The 9301-nt window shown below is 33.0% G+C and overlaps 1 protein-coding gene across 3 annotated transcripts; it reads left to right on the top strand.

Annotated features, from left to right (window-relative positions):
- Positions 1-4369: 4369 nt before the first annotated feature.
- Positions 4370-8837, top strand: LOC111302803 (uncharacterized). 3 transcript variants are annotated; one of them, XR_002691651.2, is made up of 5 exons: positions 4370-4749; positions 4848-5393; positions 5473-5568; positions 8226-8574; positions 8664-8837. XR_002691651.2 is itself a non-coding variant. In XM_022898643.2 (4 exons), the coding sequence occupies exons 1-4, from the start codon at positions 4645-4647 to the stop codon at positions 8259-8261; spliced, it is 783 nt and encodes a 260-aa protein (XP_022754378.2). In that variant the 5' UTR covers positions 4427-4644; the 3' UTR covers positions 8262-8837. The 3 variants fall into 3 exon arrangements, 2 of the variants coding, with proteins under 2 accessions (XP_022754377.2, XP_022754378.2); XM_022898643.2 differs by having other exon boundaries at positions 4427-4749; positions 8226-8837; XM_022898642.2 differs by lacking the exons at positions 8226-8574; positions 8664-8837 and having other exon boundaries at positions 4376-4749; positions 5473-5931.
- The last annotated feature ends 464 nt before the right edge of the window (positions 8838-9301 follow it).

Raw genomic sequence — 9301 nt, forward strand, 5'->3', positions numbered from 1 at the left:
CTTGCATTTGAAAACAAAAGACACAATAGACCATCAAACTTATGTTTACCTATAATATTGCCCTTATCCTACGCTTATTTATACTTAACCAAAATCAAACCCACCAGCCAATTCCATACCAAATAGACAATGGCTTATTGAGCAAAGAAGGCTATAGAATCTATGTTTTAAGTATGGTGAGAAGTTATGCCAAGCCATGTATATAGAATAAAATAACTTAATGCCATTATTGTTGATGTATTTAGTGAAGAAGAAGACAACATACATGATGGTGATGGAAAACCAAAAAAAGTTAAGTAACAAGATAGTCTTAAAAACTTAGAGATATCTATCAATGCTTTTATTGGTAGTGTTGGGCATAGCACTCTTAAGATTAAAGGAACGATAAAAGAGAAACCACTTTATATCCTAATCGACAGTGGTGGCACTCATAGTTTTATCACTTCTAAATGGGCTCAAGAAGGAGTGAAGCTGAAGCAAACTAATCATTTAGCTATAACAGTAGCTAATGAAAAAAGATTATAAAATAGTGCCAAATGTAAAGAGTTAACCTAGTTAATGTAAAGACATGTTTTCTCACATAATTTGAGAGTACTGCTAATAAAGGGTAGTGGCATGGTTCTTAGGATTGATTGGATGAAAAGTTACAGTCCATTGATGTTTGATTTTAATGAGCTATCTATGACTTTTCAGAAAAAGGGTTAGCAATTGACATTGAAATGAAGTAAAAAGCAACCAGATGTTAAGCTCATTACTAGTAAAAAATTGTAAAAAATGGCTAGTAAGGACCTAGACATAAGTGGAGAGCTTTATATGATTAGTGTAGATTGTATGGAAGAAAAGACTCCTCTTAAATTGCAAGAATTGCTCACTACTTATTCTAACATCTTTGAAGAATCAATTGGACTACTAGCTTGATCACATGACCATAGTATACCTCTCATGGAAGGATTTCAACCTATAAATTTAAGGCTATATACGTTTTCTTATCACTAGAAAACTGAAGTGGAAAGACAAATTTCAAAAATTGTTGTCTTCATCTATTATTTAGACTAGCAAGAGTCCATTCTCTTTACCTTATCTATCAGTAAGGAAAAAAGATGGTACATGAAGGCTGTGCATTGACTACAAACAATTTAATGCAATGACAGTTAAAGACAAGTTTCTAATTTTAGTAATGGAAGACTTGTTAAATTAATTAAAGAGTGCCAAGTACTTTCTCTAATATTGATTTATGGTTAGGATATTGGAAAATCATAATCAAAGCTGAAGACATCCCTAAAATAGCCTTCAGGATTCATCACGAACACTATGAGTTCAAGGTAATGCCATTTGGACTTACTAACACACCTGCCACTTTTCAATCATTGATGAATAATGTGTTTTTTGAATATTTAAGAAAGTTTATGTTAGTATTTTTTGATGATATATTGGTTTATAGCACTACTTTGAAGGAACATGTCTTATATTTGAAACTTGTCTTTGAGGTGTTAAAACTTCATCGCTTATTTACCAAGAAAAACAAATGTTTATTTGGTTAAAAATAGGTTGAGTATTCAGTCATATCATTTCACAAGATGGGGTTGCAGTTGATTCTGCTAAGGTAGAAAACAATGATCAATTGGCCATTTCCTAAATGTCTGAAATCTCTAAAAAGGTTCATTAGACTGATTGGCTATGACAAAAAAATTGTTAAGAGATTTGGAGTGATATGTAAGCCCTTAACAGAGATGTTGAAAAAAGATAGATTCCATTGGTCAAGTAAAGCAATAATAGCATTTCAACAACTTAAAAAAGTAATGAGCAATGTCCTAATACTTACATTACCAGATTTTTTGAAGCTTTTTTACGTAGAAATGGATTCTTGTTCTTCAATTATAAGAGCAATTTTATCATAAAAAAAAGGCCTATTGCCTATTTAAGCAAAGCCTTGGGTCCTTGACACATTGATTTATCTATTTATGAGAAGAAGTATCTAGTTATTTTGATGGCAGTTCTAAGTAAAGACACTATCTCGAAGGTGGATCATTCATTATTAAGATTGATCATGAGACCTTAAAATATCTCTTAAAGTATAAACTAACTACCACTATTTAGAAAAAAAGGGTTACCAAGTTATTGGGTTTGAATTACACTAGGGTTAACAAATATAGTGGCAGGTGCTCTATTGAGGTGAATGAAGAGGAATGAGGGTTGTATGTTCTACATTCAACCACTCTATGCCTAAATAGGTAATTGAAATGAAACAAAGTTATGAATGAGATACAATTGCTCAAGAGAAGATCACAACTCTTATTATAAAATCCTGCAAGTGATTTCAACCACTCTTTCAGTAATAGAGTACTCAGGTACAAAGACATTTATATTAGAAGTCAGGGTCTATTGAGAACTCAAATATTGTAACTATTTCATGATCACCCCAATGAGGTCATTTAGGAATCCAAACAATCTATTATGGACTTAAACTCTATTTTTATTGGCCTAAGATGATGAAGCTAGTGCAAGATTACGTGTAATAGTGTGACGTGTGTCAAAGGAATAAAAGTGAGCATGTTGCTTATCTTGGTTTACTACAATTGATTCAAATTCTTACATAGACTTAGGAAGTGATCACCATGGACTTGCTGGAAGGACTGCCTCAATTTCATAAATTCAATTGTACTATGGTCATCATTGACAAATTTACCAAATATGTACATTTCTTGCCTCTTTTTCATCCTTAAACTGCCTTAAATGTGGCTAAGGCATACTTAAGTTAAATTTTATAAACTTTATGGAGCTCAAAAAGCTGTTATATCATATAGGGATAAACTTTTCATTAGTTCTGTATGGTAGGAATTGATTAAGCTATTTGGTACTTCTTTATAGTTTAGCATAGCTTATCACCCATAGTCAGATGGCAAGTTTAAAAGGTTAAACCAATGCCTTGAGTAATACCTATGATGTATGTGCTTCCTTAAGCAGAAAACTTAGAATCAATGGCTACTTTTAGTTGAGTGGTAATGTAACACTAGCTATCATATTGCTTTATATGGATATCCACCTCTTGGGTTCTTGAAATGTTGGTAATGAAGCAAGAATATCCACTATGGAAGACTTCTTAAAGAATGAAAAAATTTGAGTAAGTTACTAGTTGACTAGTTAGGAAAAGCTCAACATAATATGAAGTTTTATGCTGATAAAAGTAAGACTAAAAGGGAGTTTTCAGGTGAAGGGTATGGTGTATTTAAAACTATAGCTTTACAAGCAGACCTATCTTATGTTAAGAAAAAAATTAAAGCTTTTTTCAATGAATTATGGTCATTATCCTATAGTTATAAAGATTGGGAAAGTAGCTTATAAGTTGTAGTTATCAAAATTTTCAAAGTTGCATCATGTTTGTCATGTTAGCCTCTTAAAGAAAAAGGTTGACACTAAAGATATCCCTAGTATAACCCTTCCTGAAGTGGGTGAAGATGGTCAACCATTGGTATATCCTATTATTGTGTTGATAAACTAATGATGAAAAGAAATAATAAGACAATCACTTAGCTACTAGTGAAGTCATCTAATCTAGGTCCAAAAAATGCTATGTGGGAGGATTTCTTGGTCTTTAAATCTCAATTTTTACTTTTTGATCCTTGGGGGTAAAGATGCTCTCAAGAGGAAGGTAATGTGATGAAGTTAGAAGCTGATAAAAATACCAGTAAAGGACTAAAGGAAATTGGCAATAAAATGATGCAAAAAAGTTGAGAATAAAGTTATCTGATGCAAGTTGTCAAACTAATGATTAGTCAATTATAGGAATAATAGTTATTAAAGTAACAACTATATGTATTGTGAATTGTATTTCACTAATTATAATTGTCATGTATATGCTCATTTTCGGCATAAATGAAAAGTGACAATTTTCTTACTCTCATATTTTCTTTTCACTAATCTTAATATTCTTTTCTTTTGATTTATTTCTTTCTTCTCTTATTTAGATTAATCTCTCGTTAATCAATAATATCACTATATTACACTTATTGAGATAAAAAATTGAATTTCTTATTTAAGTATTAGATAAAATTCACAAATTTATGTTTAATCAAACAAAACAAATGAACTCAAAAAAGCCTAAACAATTCAATACGGACATTTTCATTCGAAAGGACGGTTTCCTAGCCAGATTCGTCAGGATCTGTAAGCAGCGCCTATTATTATTCTTTTTTAATTTTTATATTAATTAAAATATTACCCAGCTTTGCTTGGAGAGGCATTTAGTTTCCGAATATTTATACAAAATAATACTAATAGGAATAAACAGTCTGTTTACTTTATTTAGCATTTATACCTAATGTTCAATCTGAAATAAGAGCATATATAAACAAAGTTAATTTCTAATTTCGAAAAAGAAAAAAAATAGAAAAAGAGTGAAGAGATCAAGAGAATGAGGGAAAAAGTTAGTTTAAAACGAGCAAAGAAAAAGGAGAGGAAGTGGTCGCCCTGTTTCCATTAAAACTAATTTACTAGGATTTCAACAGGTCTTGAGCTTATTTGATCTTTTTATTTCATTTCAATGTAGTTCCGCCAAACCCAAACAAACACACACAAAAAAAAAAAAACAGTTGGTTTTTGTTAGATTGCTTTCAGGACACAATCAAATTGGATGAATCGCAGCAGATGATGGTTTATTGTTGCTCTCAGAGTCTGAGAGATGGGATTCACGCTTGTCTTCGCGATTATGATAGGCTTCAGTATTTGGCAGTCATCCTCATTTACATCCAAGTAATTCTTTCTTTTTTTTTTTGTGTTAAAAAAATAATACTATTAGCATTTCTAGGGTTTCTTTCTCTCTTTGTAAAAGCTTTGATTTGATTGGTCAGATTGGATGCGCCTTGATCGGATCCCTGGGCGCATTATACAACGGTGTGTTGCTGATCAATTTGGGCATAGCGTTGTTCGCTTTGGTGGCCATCGAGAGCAGCAGTCAGAGCTTAGGCCGAACCTACGCGGTTTTGCTCGTCTGCGCCATTCTGCTCGACATTTCGTGGCTCATCCTCTTTTCCCACGATATTTGGAACATGTCGAGCGAGAGCGAGCGGGAGAGTCGCGGAATGTTGTTCATCTTCTCTGTCAGACTAACGCTTGTGATGGAGATCATGGGGTTTTGTGTGAGGTTCTGGTCGTCGCTGTTGTGGATTCAAATTTATAGGCTGGGAGTTTCTTATGTAGACTGTCCTACCGCTCCGCGAGACCCTGATTTTGATTTGAGAAATAGTTTTCTGAGCCCTGCAACTCCTTCCAATTCCATACTTAGACAATGCTCTCACAATGACTCTGATGACGCTTTGGGAGGCGCCATCTATGATCCCGCTTATTACACTTCTCTCTTTGAAGGCCGTCAGCAACACAACAGAAACTCTTTTCTGGTAGTAACCCTTCTTCTCTGTTAATCCTAACTACTTGAGAATTTTATATGATTTGTAAATTTTGATTTCCCTTTCCCAGGGTCATAATGATGTTATCGGTGGAAATGTATCTGCTTCTGGTGCTGAAGTTTATTGGCTAAAGCCACAGCCTGTCAGGACTCTTCGGGCTATTGATGTAAGCATCTGTCTGTTCTTTTCCCTTAGACTGTCCACTGACATTCTCATTCATCAGAGCTATGCTTTACAGCTCTTTTAGCAGCGTCATAAACTTCCTTCTGCAATAGGTTTAGTAGCTCTTCTAGATAGCTCAATTGAGAGATATGTCCCTCTCTAATTTCTATGTAGATTTAAATTTTGATGGTAATACTATCTGGGAGTCATTTAATTGTTTGAGAGTATTATATAGTGTTTTTTCTGCAAGGGCTATTTATGTCCATTCTTGTTAACGGAGTGTCCTAAAGTTGAATATTGACTTGCTATAGGGAAGCTTTCTGCTTATTTGGCTTGATTGTTGAATGTTACTGGCATTATCTTTCTTGATTGTCAGCTTGAAAAAAGAATTAGATTTTATTTACTGCAACAATGTAAAAAAGAAAATAAATTACAGATTCTGGCTAATTTCTGATAGGAATTAACTGGTTGCTGCTATTTATCAAAGAAAAGTATTTTTGGCCAGATCCTTTAAAAGTTTTGAATGTTAGTATTACTCTGATTTTCTTCTGAGTACCATCAACATCAAGTTAGTCTGGTGATGCTGGTGGTGTGTGCTTCACCATTCCTCTAAGCAGATAGTTTCTTTTATCCTCTCCGAATGGTTTATTGGTGCACTTCCTAATCCTTGTATGATGACACTGTTTGGAAATTGCAGTGCTTGTTTCTTTAAATTATCTTTTAAACATTATGTGCTATCATAATTACATTGTAACATAGTACAAAGCGTTAAATTTGTTGCCTGTTTTACTGTTTGTTAGGATAGTGATTTGAATAAGGTTTCTGAAGATTTTTTTTTTTTTTTTTAATCTGAGTTCTTAAAGCAACAGAGAATGTTGAATGGAGAAAAGGAGGAGAAGAAATTTCCTTCTATGGCTTCTTAAGAGTCACTTCGAAGGCTGATTGCCTTTTTGGATAATAAGAGCAGTAATGCTGAACGTTTTCTGAATAATTTTATATTAAAACCACATTTATTAAAATATAAATTACGAACTTATGAGCTAAGCCTTAAACCTTAAATGCAAATTCCAAATATAACCCCGAAGCCTAATATTTGAAAGATAAGCAACATGTTGACTTCTATAAAATAGCTTTAATAATACAAAAATCTAAAACAATATGAAAAATTAATTAAGGTCATAAAATACATCAATAACACCAAATAAAATCTCTAAATAGTTAAATCTTTCAAAGTAGCTTCTTTCCACCTTGCATCTTTGTGACTGATGTAGGATAGCTAGGTGATAAATGGAAAATTTTTTGTTCAGAGTTCTTGAGATAATAGAGAAAACTTAATAAAAGAAAAAGGAGAAATATACCCTTTGTTCTCCCATTGTATGGATGCCTGTTTTCTCTCTTAAGTCCCTTCAATGTTGTCACATTGTTGCCCCTTTCACTATGGTCCTACCATTTTATTCAGCCCTTTCCTTATGAACCAGTGGTTTCATTATTTGAGTGCTTCTTGAGTTCAATGTTTTCAAGTGTGAAAGCACCTAACTATACCTACACCATGCACTCTGCTGGTAAGCGTCCTGGCATGAAACCTCATTTGGAAGCAGATTTGCGCCAATTTAGCAAGAGATTTCAGCTCTACTTTCATGGCTCCATTGTTTGTCGAGATCCCTTGAGTGCTATTAAATGGCACACATGCTAAGCTTTTCTTTTGAATGAGGAAATAGTTAATTGCCTCGTGGAAAGTCTTCACTAAGCATCACATTTGGGGTTTCTAAGGAATCACACCAAGGTTGATTGCATCACACACCATGGTGGGAATTTTTTATAATACTTCTATATTAGACCTATGCTATTGAAAATGAAATTACATAGTTGTTATAAGCTAAGCCCTAAATCCTAATAAATACATGATACCAAATAGATAATAGAATCCTAATGCTTGGAAAATAAGCAAAACAGTAATTAATATAAAACTTAGCTTAAACAATAAAAAATTCTAAATTATGTATAAAATTACAATTACATTCAATACAACACAGTAACAAAACAAAATCTTCTATAGTTTAATCCCTCAATTAGCTTATTTCTATTCTGCATCAACAGAAACTAATAAATAAATAAATGAAAATCCAATGCTTAGAACCAGTCACAAATGTATCTCCATTCATTTCAAGGTTGAAAAATATTAGTAGATAGATTGATAAATTTATATAAGTGATCTATGTAAATTATGCAGCTGTAACTGTTGAAAAAACAGTGGTTTTATAAGTTTGGAAGGCAGTGCTGTAATTGCATGGTTTCTGCATTGCTGTTGCTGCTTTTGTTGTCTGTTTTAACGTGGATTTGGCAACACTGTTTGTGGTCCCCTTTGCCATGTTCAATTTAATCTGTTTATTGCTTTGGTGATCCATAAAGCTATTTCTTCATCTACTTGCATCTGCAAGCTGTTAACTGATGGGTTGTTCGTAGCATAGTTCATTTATTAAACTTTTGATGCTTAGCACAATACACTATTGTGGCTTTTTTAAATGCTTGAACATTGAATAAGGGTATTCAGTAAGAATTTTGAATCATGTGGGTTTGCTCTGCTAATTATTGGTTTCAATATTTTCTTTTTGCTGGTCTATCACTTTGGTTGGTGCCTTTACCTAAACTCAACCATTTCAGGGGGAGAATGCCACTGAAGTGCCTCAGACTGTTTGAATTTGAGCATGACATCTGTGAAAATCTCAGCTTAGTATTACCACTCAAAATATATGTGTGTGTTTGTGTGTGTACACACACACGTACACATATTTGTACAGGTTCCTACTTTGTTGTTCTTTTCCTGGGAAGTAGTTGCAGCTCTTTGAGTTAGAAAAGGCAAATCTTAGTTTATCCTTTAAGAAATACAGTCGAAAGGTTTTGCTATTTGAGAAGCAGCTTTGAATTCATTATGTTATAGTAAGCCAACATTACTTTCTTAGCTCAAAGGTCTAGATCAGAATCCAAGCCCAGCACATGGGTATGGTAACAGGTATGATTGTGCTCTTGAACATGCTTTACATTGGCTTGTTGCCTGTGCTTAAACATTGGGATGCCATCTGATGCCCTATGATATTCTAGGTTAGGTTCAATTGGGAATGTCATCCTGCTTGAAGAGGCCGGTTTGGTGTGTTAAAGAGTTGCTTGGAAAATTCTCCGGATAGCAAATTCCAATATTGCACCTTTTTATTTTCATTTTGACAGATTTTTGAGGATGTTTTTACTCATAATTAAATGGAATGATTATTTTTTTTCTATTATTAAAAACTTTATTCTTTGTGGCTGAGGTTGCTACCTAAATCAACAAAGAAATTGCATGAAATAATAAAAAATTTAGCTCGTTGAATTCAATTACATCCCGAGTGCAAGAACAACAAAAACAAAGCAATTATAAGAAAATTTAGCCAAATAAAATTGAAATGCATGAATTTAAATGCAATGAAATAAAATTTAACAAGTGAATTGATGAATTAAAGAGTGCAAAGTAAAGAAATTGCAAACCATACATCCAAAACGTGAAGTGTTTTCACTTACTCAAGCTTTAGCTCACTTTCTAGATCTAATCGAAACTTTAAAGATTTCTTTGGAAATTTGTAAATTGAATTTGACTGTGATGTTTTTTAGATTTGTAAAACAGTAAATCAAGAATCCACAAAAAAAAAAAAAAGATTTAAACTCATAAGAATTGATAGAGTTTCAATGGAAAAATTGCAATTAGG

This window comes from Durio zibethinus, chromosome 13 (genome assembly GCF_047325235.1).
Source record: "Durio zibethinus cultivar Kanyao isolate XHJ-2024 chromosome 13, ASM4732523v1, whole genome shotgun sequence".
Taxonomy (NCBI): Eukaryota; Viridiplantae; Streptophyta; class Magnoliopsida; order Malvales; family Malvaceae; genus Durio; species Durio zibethinus.